Here is a 17620-nt window from a genome sequence, read left to right as displayed (position 1 = left end):
TAACATTAAAATCTGCAACTCAAATGGAAAAAAAAAAAGTCACCGAAATCACAGCAGCCGTAATTTATTTAGCACATAAAACTATGTGGCACACTACTAACCGCTTTACCATGAAATTTAGTCACAATAACTCCTACATGGGAGAAAATGAAGTCAAGTAACTCAGCCAAGGGCTCCCAGCCAATGGTGAAGCCAGGATTCGAACTAGGTCTATCTACTTCAGTGCTTAAACCCAAGCTTGTAATAGCAATGTTATCTTATCTTTCCCCTCTGCAGATCATGGACCCATAAGTTAGCATTTGTGATCATGGTAAGAGGTTAACGCATCAAAAATGGTCACCAAATCACAATAAAAAAGATTATTTAACAACAATATGAATAAGCTTTCATACTATATTCTGTATCTAAAAGACACAACATCTCTAGTCTTCTTCCCATACTGGAACATTAATGAGAATAAAATAAGTCTCCCTTTTTTTTTCTTTGGGCGGCTGGACAGTACAGGGACCTGAACCCGTGATCTTGGTGTTATAAGGCCGCGCTCTACCAACTGAGCTAAAATAAGTCCCTTGAAAGCTGATAACATTTCTTGAGCATTTTATTGCTAAATGACTGAATGGTGTATCCTTGGTGACAGAATAAAAACAGAAATTTCTCTTAACTTCCAATGAGAGGAAAGTTCCCCAACGAATACAATACCTGCAGATCCGGAAGGTGGAGGAGCTCCGGACCGCTGCCATTCTGTTGCTTCTGCAGCCAGCTTCCGAATATACTGCTCGTTTACTGACAATAAGATGTTTTCTGGTTTAATGTCAGTATGGATGATACGGCACTTGGTGTGTAAATAATCCAGACCCTGTAACACCTGAAAGGGAAGAGAGCAATAGACTTACAAAAACAAAATACAAGTCTTTCTGGAGAAGGAAGAAATCACAACACAACATTTTTGAAAAAAATAAAAACAATATAATAGCATTTTCTACAGAGAATAAAGTACTTTTCTTTAAAGCAGAAAGAAACTTCCCCAGAAAGATTAATTGTAAACTATGAACAATGGCAAGAATTTATTTATAATAAGAAGTTCTTCCAAGTTTTATGTGGCTAATTTTATTTGGAGATAATCTCTAACTATTACAAAGACTGAGAATAAATATCCAATACACCCTTTAAGTGCTGAAATGTAGGTGATGAAAGACATTGTAGATATCTTTTAATTCAAATTTCCTCGCTAATGAAGAACTGAGGTCTTACCAGTTTGGAGCGCTTTCCAAGACAAATTATTTGCCCCTTGAAGTATTAATATTTTCCTGATGGTAATTCTATACCATATATAGAAGGCTATTTAGAAAATTAGAAAATGCCCATGAATGATGTTCTATAAAAAGATGGTAAAAATTTGACATAGCAATTCTCTATTAATATATAATTGATATTCACAACCAGAACTTCTGGATAAGGGCTCCAATTTTCCAAAGTCAGGGACCTCACATAGCATTCCTTTCTAATAATTATTACAAAAGATGAATGTGAGGAAGAATGGTTATGCTAAAACATTTAGCAGAATAAACACAATAAACTCTAAGGGTTGAATAAAATATTTAATTTTAGCAATTAAAAAAACTAGTTTTTAAAATAAAAATTCTATTGGAAATAAAAATTCCTCACACTTTAAGGATATATTTAAAAAATCACCACATAGCAAAGACAAAGATGCATACTTGCTGAATAATTTTTTTGACACAAGGCAGTGGAAGCCCCTGATAGTTCGACTTGATGATCCACTTGAGCAGATGATGTCCCAAAACTTCAAACACCATGCAGATATCTAGGAGTTCATTAAGGAGCAAAAGGAGGCAGAAGAGAAGAACAGAACAAGACAAGATGTGGATTCCACCCAAATGAAAATGTTATATATATTATTAAATGTTATATATATATATCTTCCAATATAAAAAGTTATAAAAAATATATAGTGGTCAATATTCTGAAATTCCAAAGCCTAATCTACAGTGAATGAAAACATCCATGAAACAGAAGATTGTGGGGAGTGGGGACTGGTTTATCAATAAAATTACATATGTTAAAATACTCAGTGGTGAAAGGAAAAGTGAAAGCTATACATGCAAACAGCAAAAGCACTAGGCTCAAACTGTTGATTAGATTTAGGTAAGCGGTTTCTTCTCTATAGTCAAAACTAATGTCCACAGTAAAAACTTCCACTCTCACAGCCTCAAAGCAAGGAAGACAATGTGCAAAGCTTAACCTAAAAAATACAAATGCCAATACTTTTTAAAAATAAGAAACTGACTTGTTTTATGTTCTGTAGTTTACAAAATTAATCTTGACTCTAGTGCCACCATATGTTCACTTTACGTACAGACCCTCTAATCACACCACATGGCAGAAATACTCTTTGAGCCTACTAGTGTATAGAGCACTGCAAGGATTTCAATAGTATGTTGATGTCTTCCACTGCCAGAAGCACCTACATATACTGGAAAGTCAAGACACACATATATAACAATAATCTAGTACTCAGACTTTTGTTGTAAATAAGATTCTGCACTAAAAGAAAGCCTGGGCACCTTGGAAAAATGGCCAAATCCAAGGCTACTGGGAAGGGAAAATACAGGGTGAACCTGAAATACATTGCTATGCAAATAAATAAAGGAACATGTCAAGTAGAAATTGGAACCTCTTGAAGAATGTATCACTGGCCAAAGTGAAGATCATTTTAAAAAGTAAAGTTACAAGTTAATATATTAATTAAAAATAGAATAAGTCCATACTGATACTATGGGGAGCATGGGAAACATTTTCTTTAGGGAAGAAATCCAAGTAATAAATATACAAGGTATGACAGAAATAGAAAGGCACCATTTTACAATCACTATAGTAATAACTGATACAGGTAAGAATCAATGAATACTAAAACCACCATGTCCAAGACTGTTGGGAAAAAGGATTGTCACAGTGTCAAAGTATCACTCCACAGACTGCTTATTAATTATAAAAGGAACAAGGTACTTTTACAACACAGAAATCTGGAAGGCACTGCCTTAAGCAAGTGATCAAACTTATCTTCAGTGTTAAGCACAAACTCACATAATGTGCCCTCTGATGTTTTCAGAAGAACAAAACATCGTCTGTGTAGTAAACTTGACAAATGTGATTAACCTGAATTTAATCATGAGGAAACAATCAGACAAATCCAAATTAAAGAACAAAACTTCTAGCCTGGATTCTTAAAACAAAACAAAGGACCAATGCCATGAACGCAACTGTTACACTAATATCAGACAAAATAGACCTTAAATCAAAAAAGGTTACAAAAGACAAAGAAGGACATTATATGTTAATAAAAAGCTCAACACAGCAAGAAGATATAACAATTATAGACAGTCATGCACCTAATGACAAACCACCAAAATAAATGAAGCAAAAACTGACAGAATTGAAGAGAGAAATAGTTCTACAATAATAGTTGGAGACTTTAATACCCCACTCTTAATAATGGACAGAACAGACAGAAGATAAGAAAATAGAGAACTTAAATAAAAATAAACCAAAGAGATCTAATAGGCATACACTTAACAGGAATAGAGTTTCAGTTTTACAAGACAAAAAATTACAGAGATGGATGGTGGTGGTGATTTATGTTATGAATGTATTTAATATCACTGAACTGTACACCTTAAGAAAATTAAAATAATAAATTTTATGTTATATGTTTTTAAAAAAACTAGACCAAAAAACCAAAAACCAAAAACCTAACCAAAAGAAAAAAAAAAGCATGAAATTTGGAGAGACTGGAACACTGATTATAAAACTTGATGACTAAGAAATTGGTCCCAATTTCTTTTAGGTCTAATAATTGTGTTGAGGTTATATTTTAAAAGAGCCCTTGTCTTTCAGAGATACATTCTAAAATAATTCTGAATGAAATAATATATCTTAAGACTGGCTACAAAATTATCAGGAGGTAAAGACAAAACAATATTGGCTATGGGTTGATAACTCCTGAAATGGATAATGGAACTGTTGTGATTCATTAAACTATTCTACTTTTTTATGTCTGAAACTTACCAAAACAAGATTTTTAAAACTGCAGAGTGCTTTAAAAACTAAACATAAAGTAAAAATTTTAAGGTATTTTCTCATGTTTCTAGCTTCAATCTTATTTGTTGAGCAAAGCATTACATTTGACAATGTTTTTAACTTGTAAGCAGTGATATAGAAATGACCATATTCAGAAACTTAAAAACCAAAAAGAACTGGGTACATATCATAATCAATTAGCCAAAAAAAAAAAAAAAAAAAAAAAAAGCCAAATAGCTTGAGTGAAAGACTGACAAATAGAAATTGGAAGCAGCAATAATAATTGAAATCAGAAGGATATATGAAAAAAGTCTTTTGGAGAGACGGTGTAAAGGAAACAATATCACTAAGTAAAACCACATTTAGGGCACATTATGAATAAAAGGAGCTAGAAAAAGAGACAAAGTACATAGTAGAAAAAAAGTATCCTAAAGATATAGGTGGTCATATAGGTGGCCAGTAATGGCTTAATGGCTAATGTCAACATTATATAGAGACTAGCTGTTCCTTCTTAATCATTCTTCTCTCCTCATTCCCCATGGAAGTAGAGTAAATCAGTTTATAATGAAGTCTATAGTAACTTTCTAGTTCAGGGTCCTTTATACTTTAATATGAGAAAGGACAGTGGTCCAGAGAAAAAGCAGTATGACCAGATACACACACAAAAAATGTGGATGTACAGCTCCATGGAGATATGTTGTGTTGTGAAAATGGATAGCAGCAGGAAGATGATATAACCCATTAACCCTTAACATAACACTCTAGGTTATATCTTTTTCAATCTCTAATCTCATAGTAGCAAACAATGCAGTAGCCAAGACTGCTGGGATATGAGGAGGAGAAAGGACAGAGAGAAATGGCTAAGGACAAGGGAAGAAAAAAGAATAAAATAGGGACTCAGTGGGCAGAAACTACAGAGAAATCATCTTGCAATATTTGAAAAATTTTTTGGAACTTGAAATTCAAACCTACTAAGATATTTCTATGGCTAAAATAAAAAGCCTCCTTGGGGTTGGCTGGTTAGCTCAGTCAGTTTTCGAGCGTGGTGCTGATAACACCAAGGTCCAGGGTTTGAGCCCTGTACCAGGCAGCCACTCCCCCCACAAAAACACAACTTCCTTGCTAGGTCAAATAAGGCTACTCAGCATTACTAAGAAGAGTATTTAGAATAGTCTACAGTTTTATTTGTAACTTTCCCAAATTAGTAAAGAAATCTGGCATAATGACAAACATCACAAGATTAAATAATAGGGAAACAGAATCTAATGGCCATCATGACATCCTGTGTAGGTTTTTATTTCTTGGTTAGCCCTCTTAATATTCCAAAAACATGCACACATGCATGCACACACACACAGAATACACACAGAGTAAACCACTTACAAAGTGATCACGATAGGCACAGATGCTGTTTTAAGACGGATGAAGCAGTTTTCCTTAGAGATCTGGGGATCTGTGATTTATCTATACATCTCTAAGGAAATGACTCAGAACTGACTTCAGAACAATAGATACAGGCTTTCCATATTATCATCTGCTCTCTCTCCTTTCTTATCCTTTCTTGCTGCCTGCCGCTCTGTTCAAATCTCTTTCTACAGTCCACATAAAACTACAGAGCCATATGTACCCTGCCTCATTAAAAAACAGATCATCACTGGCAATTAAGAATGTGTTAAGAGAAACTAAATATACACAGAAAGTAGAATCATAGATAAATGTCTTTCTTTATACATTTTTAAATAGTTTAGAAACAGGAAACTTTAGATTCTCCAATCTGAGTAAGATTCTACTCCAATTCGTCTTTTATTCTGAAAAATCCAACAGGCCTTTATAAGCATAGCTGTTGCAATACTCTTTCGATCAACTCACTGCACATCACTTTGATAGTAGCCTGTGAAGAAAATCAGCTAAGGTTCCTTCCAACTCTAAAATTGTAAAAACCCAGATAAAAACATAAAACAAGTCAGTTTTTTCATTATGATAGAATGTGAACAATCACAACTATTTAGATTCTAAACATAACTTACATTCACAGCCTCTTCAACATGGAGGCCTGGTGAATAATACGTAAAATCATGCCTTAAATTCCTGTTTGCCCAGTATTTTTTCATGAAAAATTACTTCCTTAAAATTTCTGTGCTAATTGATAAGAAAAAAAAATCATACAACCTTTACTTAGTAATACAACGCTATTTTCTAAAAAAGTCTCTTTGGACTTGAGTTTTAATTTGCCTAAAAAGGGGGAAAAAAAGCCTAAAGCAATATCCTGAAAAATCATACCACACAAAAATAGACATACTTCAGATCTGTGTTCAGAAGTGTATAATAAAAGAAGGAAATTTTATTAGTTTGCCTAGAGAAAAGACACCAATAATATTTGTACAAATCTGTTTCTTTAGGATAAAGTTATTTTATGATTTATTCTCAAATAGGTTCTTAAAAGGATACGTGTTCCATTAACTCCTGATATTTTAAAGTCATCTAGCAGTTGAACAACCATTTCTCTATTTGGATCATTAGGGTCTGAATTGCGAACCTGTAGTGGGAAACAGACAATATTTATCAAAAGGCAAAGCACGAAAATAAGCCAGATGGTGGGGGAGGAATATCTGCAGCAAATTAACTCCAATAAAGAGCTCATATAAATCTATAAGAAAAACATACTAAAATTTCAGTAGATCAAACAGAGAAAGAACTTAAACAGTTCACAAGAGGAAATAAAACCAACGGAGTCTATTTTTTTAATTCAACCATTTTGCTACTCCAAACTAACTGCTGGCTACCAGGCTATGAGGAATTAAGGAGCATGGCACTAACCATACTGTTTATTCAGCTGACTTTTTTTTTCATAAAAAACTTTCTCAATGAAGGAATCAGTATGTTGATTTACTTTTGAGCATAAGCTCCTTCTCTTGTCACAAACTGGCACTTTGAGAAGTACTGCCTTAGATATCTCCTGGTCCAATAGTCTCATCATTTTACAGATGAAAAATCTAAGGCTCAGGAAAAAAAAAAAAAGATGAGATGGAGTATACACTGAGATAAAGCTGAACAAAAACCCAGGTTTTCTAACTCTGAGTTTAAGCTCCTTCTACCATACTGGCATTTTCCTAACTTATAACATAACTGAAAAAAAATTTTTAAAAATAATTTACCTAAGTTTCCATGTATAAATGGAACTAATAAATACTGTATTTCTTTTTATATTATAAAACATAAAATAGATGCTACATATTTATTTACACAACTTTTACCCACAATAAAAAAGAAAAACATTTATGGCAGTGCTATCTGGCACATAAAACATGCTAAATAAACATTTCTGTTTAGGGCCGACCCCATGGTGCACTCGGGAGAGTGTGGCGCTGGGAGCGCAGCGACGCTCCCGCCGCGGGTTCGGATCCTATATAGGAATGGCCAGTGCGCTCACTGGCTGAGAGCGGTGTGGGCGACACCACACCAAGGGTTGCGATCCCCTTACCGGTCACGAAAAAGACAAAAAAAAAAAAAAAAATTTCTGTTTATCTGAAAGTTTTCTGGGGGAGGTGTATGTGTGTATAGGGAGAATTCTAATCACAGCATATCCCACCAATTCCCTACTACATGTATGGGATGTGTAAATATTATCATCTTCCTCTAACTCTTTAAGGATATTGGAACTTATAGTAAAAATTAGCCATGCTAAAGAGTCTTCCACTTGGTATGTCTTAATTCAATAAAACTTTATTTTTCATAATACTTTACAGTTCACACGTATGATGTAATACTCACTGATTTCAGCAACCGGATTTCATCTAGCGCTGTTTCAGTATAATGTTCAGCACTTTTAACTACTTTCATTGCCACGAACTTCTTCCCCCTAAGAAATAAACGTAGGTAATTAAGACTCAATGTCCTATCCTTACTTTAAGAAGCTAAGATTTAGCTATAACTAGGAGACAGTGAAAAAGGGCAAATACTGATTTCATGTTTTCCTGTAGCCAAACCTAAGCTACTTGTATCAGATCACTTGTACCTGTTAATGGCACTAACTGGCCAGATTTCATTTACAGGAAGAAGAAAATCTGCTCTCAAATAATCTCAGTCATTGAACATTTTCTCTAACTTAAAGTCTGTCTTCTAAATATCTCCCTGAATCCCAAGTAAAACCATGAAATGGGGAAAATTAAAGAGGGAAAACCCACCAAATCAGAAGTATCCTGTGTATCTGTATGGCAAAAGCTAAAAGGCCTAAAAGCTGCAATACTTTCCTATAAGAAGCCAGAAGAAATACTTGGTTCAAAACAAAATGATTAAAAAAACAAAAACAGAAACAAAACACCACCAACAAAAAACATCACAAAAAATCAAAGTGAAATGGATAGAAAGCAATTACTATCTCATCAAAGACAGACAGTATACTTTTATGGAAACATTCAGTGCTATAGATGTATTTTTTATTGCCTATGATTTTTATGTAGGGAAAAATTTTAGATTGCATGGTTGAGCAAATCTGTTACAAAAATAAATAATTTCACATAGGTTGGTCTAGGACATTGTGTAAAAATTTTAACTACTCCAGTGAGAAGACAACTGTTAATTTCATATCATACTTCCATTGAATATTGGCAATGCTTTGAATTAGAAGTTCTAAGTGCTTTATAGATACTAATTTAATCAATCTTTTGTCTCTAAGGTGGAGATGCAGATGTATAATACTGATTCTTTGAGAGGAAAGTAATTTGTCCAAGAACATAAAGATTATTATCAACAAAATTCTGATCAAGAAATCAGTTTAGAGATAGACAAAAGTCTGGATCATCTCTGGAAATTCAGACAAAAACATTTAGGTATCATCAAACTAATTCTTTTGCAGGACCATGAAAACTTACTGAATATCCCATGATAACCACACTGTTGAAAAGTGTCCCCAGCCCAACTTTCGGATCACATGATATCTCCCATTGAACAGATCTCCGATTTTCACAAGATGATAACCTCCTGGAAGAAATAACAGGAGGAATATAATCAAAAGAACCAAGATGAGAAACAATCACTTAAATAGTAAGAAAAGGTATCTGACATCCCATTTTTCAACATCTATATGCCTTTTATCAAATAAAAATAGTTTCTTCTATACCATCAATTGAATAGAGGACAATCTTAACAGTCAAATCAGCCACCCAGTATCACTGAGCTCATGTTACAAAAAAATTTAAGTGAATAAGACAAGTTATTTGATTGAGCGAATAATGCTTTGCAGAATCTCATCCTCAAACAAAAATAAGATTATGTATCACAATATTCTTGCCCCTCAATAATTCAATAGATTTATCTGAACATATAAATCTATTTATATTGCAATCTTAGGATTTTTTTTTAGGAGAGAGAATAGTAAATTCCATTCATTCAACTAAAAAGGGGAAAACAGAAGGATTTGCTTCTCTAAATAAAAACAAAACAAAACACAGAGGAAGGCCTGAGAAGGCTGCCAATAGTGGCAGGAATCAAGGTATTTTAACATCTATCTTTGCCTGCCGAGAAGATGACCAAGTTCTACTCCTAGATGGTATGATACATTCTGTTACAAGCTCCTACCCAAGGATCCTGAAAAGTCTCATCAAGAAATAGAAAATAGCAGGCAACCTGATGGCACAGTTTAAGTATCTGTAATTCCAGTTTAACTTATCTTAGCAGCCATAATTATGACAAAAGTAATAAGAAGGTATTTTTTAAAAGTCTACATACCAAAATGTTACCACTGGTTACTTCTGGGTGATAACATTGAAGATGGCTTTTATTTTCTTTTCTGTTTAATATATTTCTGAAATTTTCTAAAGGAAATATGTACTATCATTTTTAAAAAGAAAAAAGGTAAAAACATTTGATATTAAAATTAGGCTTTGATAAACTAAGTCAAACTAAGAGCAAATGCCATTTCCTATATTTTAGAGAGAAGGATGCAACAAGCAGAAAGCATCAAAACTGTGTTTATGCTAAGAGACCAAACATCCAGATGAGGAATTGCAAACCGATGGATCATGTATTACTCAGTATCTCCTTAGAGACTTACCTTTACAATAATCATTAGGATCTTCTTGCTCATCATCATCGGATCCCAGAATCTCTTCTTCCTGCTCTGGTAGATCACTCTCAGAGTGGGGGGCAGAGCCTCGGTGCTGAGTTTCAGATCTAAAAATAACACAAATATGCTCATTCCATGTGGACGGGAAAAAATTCACATGGACAGAAAAACATAGGGCTTTAAGAAAATGTCATTATCAAATCCCCCCCTCCCCACCTTCAATAAACCTTCAGGTAATATAAAAAGAGTATTATCAAGTGGCGGCCTGGGAAAACATTATTTATAGCTTTACCTCATGTAGGAAAATATTACTCTTTAAAAAGTCAGTACATGATAATTAAATAAAACCTAGAAAATATATAAAAGTACTAAGGGCTTTTTACTTGAATCTCAATATCCAAACATAACCACTGATAAAACTACTGAATTTTCTTCCAAGATTTTGTTGTATATTTAGAAAAACACTTATCTATAATCATATACTATACAAACATTTTTTATACTACTTCCTATTCTAAACTTTTCCCCCCTCATTTTTATGAAATCTCTTAAATCTTAACCTGTTTCCTTTAGAAGTATTACCACTTACTTTGACACATTCTGCTCAGCTAGACATTTAACTTGTTTCTAATTTTTCACTATTAAAAATAAAACTGTTGAGAATTTTTACATAATCTTTATTCTGTATTCAGAATTATTTCCCTAAAGTTAAACTACCAGATAGGGGTTGAAACATTCCCCCTACTTTCAAAAATAACATGTCAAATGTAGGAAGTATGGAGGACGCTTTTTTAAAGAAACTCCTAATCTGAACAACTATTAACATTTTGGTATGTTTCCTTTCCAGTTTGTGGCCATGAATGCTTTTAAGAATTGTTATGTAGTATGACCGTTTTCCAAAAGGGTGCACAGAGTTACATCCCCACCAGTCATTTACTACTGGGATTCTGGTATTTAAGTACTATCAAGTTCAAACAACTTGATAGTTTATTTGATAGGTGAAAATGATATCTCATTATAATGCATTAAACAATTTTATTGATTCTTCTGTCTATCAATTAGTTATATCACAATTTTTGTGCACTGCAATGTTCAGGAGGCAGAATGACCTGGATTTGCATTTAGGCTCTGACACTTACTGGTTGTTGGCCTTATAGAGTTTTAAGCAAAAAAAAAAAAAAAAAAAAAAAAAAAGCAGGGTACACAGAATTCCTTTCAAAAGATATAGAAAAAGGAATTTTGATTCCTATTTTTCAATATTTATTTACTTTTTCATCAACCTTTTCCGCCAGACTGTTTTTTCAAAAGATTCAATTTAACCAAAAAAAATTTTAATAGCAAAACCAGTTACATGGTATTACTGAGCTACTGAGACAAAAAATACCTTGGTGAGTGTGACTAACGATTTTGGTTTAGATTTTAGGTGGCCATTCCAACCTTCCTCAATTCTTGGTATGTTTTTGTCCCCTAGGGCACAGAAAAGTAGTTATAAAACTATATGATTCAATGTTCATTTTTAGTGAAAACATGTCTTTGGTAAATTTATTTAGTAATGAATTAGCCTACTTTCCTAAGTGGAAATAATAAGTCAGAATGAACAACATTCTTAAATTTGAGATTAATATGAAGTTCTAAAACATATTCTTGGATTCAAACTTAATGAAAGTAAGTGTTGTTGCCTTTTACAATTTTGATAGTTAAGGACAATGCTGGAATGTAAGAATTCCGCATGTATCATGAGAATAGTAATATTAAAAAATTATTTTTTAAAGATTTAAACCATTTTTGGAAGCAAATATTTTTTGTGAAGAATTGTTTTTACTTATAAACCTGAACACTGTAAGTATCATTCCCAGTTAAAAGATTCAAGCTGAATTATAAATTGCAGATCACGAGTGAAATGCTAAGTCTCCACTCTGACGTATGTTGGGACAGAGAAAAATCTCTTTTTATTCTAAACTGATTGTCTAAATATTTGATTACTTCAATATTTATTCTGAATAGATTATCTAAGGGGGAAAATCCTACTTTTCAACTTTTAAATTTCATTTAAAATATACATTTACTGCCTTAAGTGTCTATATTGCTTTTGTGTACATCACTGTTTAATCATCTCTCCTATGTTGGATGTCCTGTTTCCTAAAGCTGATTGATTTACTGATTTGCAGAGTGCACATTTATCAGTAACTTCTGGAGAATGGATACATGGAGGTACATTTATTAAGACCTCTTAAATCTTTATCCTCATCACTGCCAGTCTGGGTACAAAATACACCACTCTGTTGCCTTCTAGCTTCCAGTGCTGCTGCTGCTAAGCCCGATCAATGCCTTCTGACTCCTGAGCCTTGAAATAGGGTTTGTTTTTTTCTCTCTGGAAGGCTTTTTTTTTTTTTTTTTTAAAGGATCTTATCTTTTAGCCCCATGTTATGAAATTTCCTGAATGTTTTTTTAAAAATCTATCTTGCTAAGTACTTTGTATGCCCTCGCAAATTAGAGCCTCATTCAGTTTGGGAAATTTTCCTATTTTTCACTGAAAATTTAATCCCGTTTGTGCTGTCTGTGCTCTCTGCAACTATCATTTCAGATAGTGAACCCTCCAGCACACTCCTTTTAAATTACTATTGTTAATTTCTGAAAAAAATTTTTTTTTGTTCTTGAACGTTCCTTTTTTTACAGACTCCTATGTTGCTTCACAATGATGTATTGTCTCCTTTTCACCTTAAGGATATGATTTATACTTAGTTTCCTTCTGATCCCTGCAACAAGATACCTTGGCTTTCTCAAACTGCCCATGCTTTTCCCTAATATCTCACTTTCACACAATGACATCCATCAAAGGAATGTATCTCTCTGTCACACAAAGACAAAACTAAAACAAAAAAAAAAGATAACAGAAATTTTGAGGAACCATAGTTATTATTAGATCCTCAGAGGATGGTAAGATGATGTAGTTAAGAATTGAAGAGCACTGTAACTTTGATTGATGAGTGTTAAAAGAAAGGACTTAGTATAAAAAATCTGATGAAATCCTACAGTAAGAATTTTTTGTAAATAAGGCCATTTATTACTCCTAGAACAAAAAAGGAGAGTTCTAAAATAGTTTTGGTTTGTGCTTTTAAATTCTTCATATCTATTTTATGTGTCAAGCATTTGCTATTCATGTTCAAAAGAAAAAACAATGCCAACACTTTAAAGTTCTCAAAGCATATAAAATTTAACTCAGTACATCCATAAAATCTCTAAAAGAGATTTGAAACTGAAATGGACAACAAATGAAATCTGGGAGGAAGGCAGAAACAAGAAGAAAAACTTGCCAGTTTTGCTTTGCTTATATTTCTTAGCTAAATTTGACACAGAAATGAGCAAGGATGAACAGAGAGATGATAAATCCAAATTAGAAGTGTTTCTTATTTCTTTGGATTCTTTCAACTCAGACTTCATTTCTGGTAAAACCCTCATTCATAACCACCCTTTAACCCAATCATCAATCAACCATCACCCAAATAAATGGTAAAACCAAGAATCAAACACGAAGTTAATGAGAACCTTTTGTGTGCAAATGCTATATATTCATAATCACCACGAAGTATATATTTTTGAGTTTTTACTTAAATGTTTCATAAACTTAGATATTTAAATTAGCTATGCGAGCTACCCTTGCTCCCATTTTTTAATAAAGTCTATTAGTGACCCTCTAAATTGGTTTATAACCTACTAGTGGCTTGGGTTTGAAAAAACTATGCAGGAACTTGTAACGGTGCCCTGGCAAGACACTGTGATGTCACACAACATCTAGATTTCTAGATCCTTTAGTTGAGCAGAAAATAAACAAACACTAAAGCCAAAAAAAAAAAAAAGGACATCACATTATTGTTAGTGTAAAATAAATGATTATGGTATATTCTAAAGGAAAGGTACTACCATGGAAAACTCTCTAAGTCACACCATATTAAAATGAAAAAGACAAGTAGCTGAATAATATATACAGTGTGATTCTTTTATCATTTTCCAAAAAACCACATGTATATAGGTGCATATAGCTGTATATAAACACATTGAAAGGGGATTTGAAGGATACAAACAACTGTCAACACAGTTTCTCTCCTGGAAAGAATGAAGTGTAAGGATGTGGGGGAATATAAAGGAAGTTTTCATATTTTGTCCTGTATGACACAATTCTGAACTGTTGGAATCTTTTCCAATGAGAACTACTCATGAAACAATCATATCATTTAAAAAACAGACAATAAAATTTTAAAACTGCAGCTCATTGTTAGTTGGTAAGAGTGCAGGGAGACCGGGCTGCTACTCTCATACTGGGCTTTTTTTCCTACCAGGTATTATTTCCTCTCAGGAATTGTCCCTTGACAACTTGCCAAGGCTGTCAACTACACGGCTCTACACGCTCCACTTTCAACAGGGATGAACACATGATCCAACAAGATCAACTAGACACCTTCTAGGGAGAAATGATAAATGTTGGGAGAAGCTCTATTTCTGAAATTTTAAGCAACAACGACTAAAGAGGTGCCAGAGGCAATGATTGCTGCCAAGAAGGGAGAGAGAATGTCTGAGAATGAAGACAAAATACAGGAAAATAAAGCTAAGACATTTATTGGCTAGGGGTGGAAAAAGATAAGCAAATCTACAGATACATTCAGTGCCCAGCATCATGAACAACTCCCTACCTAGCAACTCCTGGATATAGCCTGAGTTTGAATTTGCTTACTTAAAACAGGAAGCATCATAAATAAGACATATACGTAATTTGGCAATAATCTCAACAATTCTGAACTATTTCACTTCTAAATATTCACCTTAAAAATTAAGATAACTATATTTTATACCAATGTCAATTTTCTGGTTTTGATATTGAACGATAGCTACACAAGAAGTAACTATCAGGGGAAATTGGATGAAGAGTACCTGGTACCTCCCTGTACTATCTTTGCAACTTCCTGCAAATCTTTAATTATTTCAAAATAAATTTTCTCAAATTGTGGAAAAAATTAAGATATGCACAAAGATTCGATACAATGATATTCAACACATCATTTACTACAGCCAAAAGCTAAAAACAAAAACTATAAAGTGATGGATTGCCCAACTGCATTTATATCATCTCCCTGCTCAAAGCCAATAAAAACTAAAAGAAAGGAATAAAGATATAAATCCACAAGGATGTAGAGACAGGAAGAGCAAAGTTCTGGCAACCTAGAAAAAAAGGGTGAAGTGAGCTGAAGTGAATGGAGAGGGAGACAGCCAACCTGCCTGACGAAACCCTGGCTATACAGGTATGATGGAATGCAGGTGTGGGAAGTGGGAGGGTAAAAAGGGAGATTAACTGCAGGTTTGTATAATAAAGTTGACTCTCTACACCGCACAGCACACAGGCTGGCATTTATCCTTTAGGGGAAGAAAAAGGAGGTCTTTCTCTAAAGAAAATGAACAAAACTGGAAAGAACAAAGGCTGTTAGTGTAGATGACAGTACTCCAGAGTAAAGTTTTCCAGATTCTGGCATTTAGTGGGACCATGCATCACAAACAGCTCCCTATTTACTGTAAAGAAAAAACCTTGCTAGGGACATAGAGATTTCAATCAGGTCTTCAATGCCTCATCCATAAATACGAAAAAGTGACTAAGGATCACTAAATGTTTGAGGACAGCTTCAAACCCCAAACATAGAGACCAAGATAAACAATTGGAAAACTGACCTGAGTGGAGAGAGATGCACTCAGGAAAAAGACAAATCTTAAAACTAGTCAATATGAACAGAGGGATCTTAAATGATGCTGACTTTGAAACAATGAGGTGCTCTAAAATGAGTAATTAAAGTGAGAAAGAAGTTTCAGAAAATAAAGTCCCTCTATAATCAAGGAAATAAATGAGACCATTTTTACCTAATATATTGACAAGAATTAAAGATAACGGTATCAAAAATGCTAACAAAATTAAGTGTTAGTAAATGCTCAGACCCACAGCATGAGTAACTGTTGCTGGTTTAACATTGTTGGGAAAATACCGAAAAATGGTCAGGGCCCCTCAGATGTTCAGAATCTTGCCAAGCATTTGATGTAAATGTGCATATTTGCCCAGGTGTTCCTTGGTTGTCTAATGTAATTGTGCATGTGCACTCAGGTGTCCTGGGTTATGGACTTAAGTATAAAGGACTAACGGCTCTGATACACGGTGCTTCTCGGGACACTCTGGGAGGCCTCTAGAGTAGCTAGCTGCTCCTAGCTCTGAATAAAGCCTCTTAATTGCTTTATCCACAGCTCCCAGGACCTTTTCCTATTACCTAGTTTGTAGACCTGCATGTGAAGGGTTTGTGTCCCAGTCTGTACAACAGGCTCGAGGGGTCTGTGAGCCCTAGCTCTTGCTTTACAAATATTATGAGAGCATTTTGCAGTTAACATCAAAAAGTAGTACGTATATTCAATGTGTATAACATTTCACCAGAAATTCTACTACTAGAAACCTATCCCACAGAAGCATTTCATAACAGCAAAATATTAAAAAATATGGGTTCAAGAATATTCATTTTAGTTCTATTAGTAATGCTGTAAAATTGGAGATAACTTGAATTTCATTATTTTTATAAGTTATACCAAAATAAACATCATAAGGATTGAGGAAGATTTTCATGAAACACGATAAAAAAAACATGTCAGGTTAAGGTTTATATCATTTTTATAGGAAGAAACTATATAAACACCCCAGATACTAATGTGGATATGCTTTTATTATGTACACAGAAAGTAAAAATACCTGTTAACCAACCTATGGTGGTTTCTCAAGGGAGTAGCGATGAGGGTTGAATATTAAAAAAAATCTTCATATACTTTTCTGTATTTTATGAAAACCTCTATTCTTCAAAAGATATCCTTGAGATAAAGAAAAGGCAAACCAATACATATACCTGACAAAGGACTTATATCCAGAATATAAAAAGAACTTTTATAACTTAATAACAAGAAAAACAATCCAGTAAAAAAATGAGCAAAAGATTTAGACACCTCAGCGAAGAAGATACAAAAGTAGCCAGTAAACACTCCAAGAACTTAGTCATCATGGAAAAAGAATTTAAAGAGAAAAAATCAAATGTAGATGAACTGGAATTCTCATACACTGTTGATAGTAACATTAAATGGTACAGTTACCTAGGAAAACAGTTTGGCAGTTGCATATAAAATTAAACACACCTAGGGCCGGCCCGGTGGCGCACTGGATAGTGCGCCGCTTGGGAAGCGCGGCGGCGCTCCCGTCGGAGGGTTCGGATCCCACATACAGACCGGCTCCCGCTCACTGGCTGAGCGAGGCGCGGGAGCAACGCCGAGGCTTGCGATCCCGTTGCCGGTCCCCGGTCCGGTATGGGGGCAACACTGAGGGTTGCGATCCGTTGCCGGACACGGAAAAAAGACAAAAAGACAAAAAAAAAAAAAAAAAAAAAAAAAAAA

The 17620-nt window shown here is 34.1% G+C and overlaps 1 protein-coding gene across 2 annotated transcripts in view; it reads right to left on the bottom strand.

Moving 5' to 3' along the window:
* The window catches only part of SRPK1 (SRSF protein kinase 1), a 67230-nt gene that overhangs the window by 22941 nt on the left and 26669 nt on the right, over positions 1-17620 (bottom strand). For both annotated transcript variants that reach the window (XM_008591977.1, XM_008591973.1), the window contains 6 exons: positions 10151-10269; positions 8970-9078; positions 7870-7957; positions 6547-6634; positions 1719-1825; positions 700-865 (listed from right to left, as the gene is read on the bottom strand). In XM_008591977.1, the coding sequence (XP_008590199.1) occupies positions 700-865; positions 1719-1825; positions 6547-6634; positions 7870-7957; positions 8970-9078; positions 10151-10269 (677 nt within the window). The remainder of the gene's footprint in view (positions 1-699; positions 866-1718; positions 1826-6546; positions 6635-7869; positions 7958-8969; positions 9079-10150; positions 10270-17620) is intronic.

This window comes from Galeopterus variegatus, unplaced genomic scaffold, assembly GCF_000696425.1.
Source record: "Galeopterus variegatus unplaced genomic scaffold, G_variegatus-3.0.2 Scaffold151, whole genome shotgun sequence".
Classification (NCBI taxonomy): domain Eukaryota; kingdom Metazoa; phylum Chordata; class Mammalia; order Dermoptera; family Cynocephalidae; genus Galeopterus; species Galeopterus variegatus.
The sequence above is the reverse complement of the archived record's forward strand: the minus strand, read 5'-3'. Positions and strand labels throughout refer to the sequence as shown.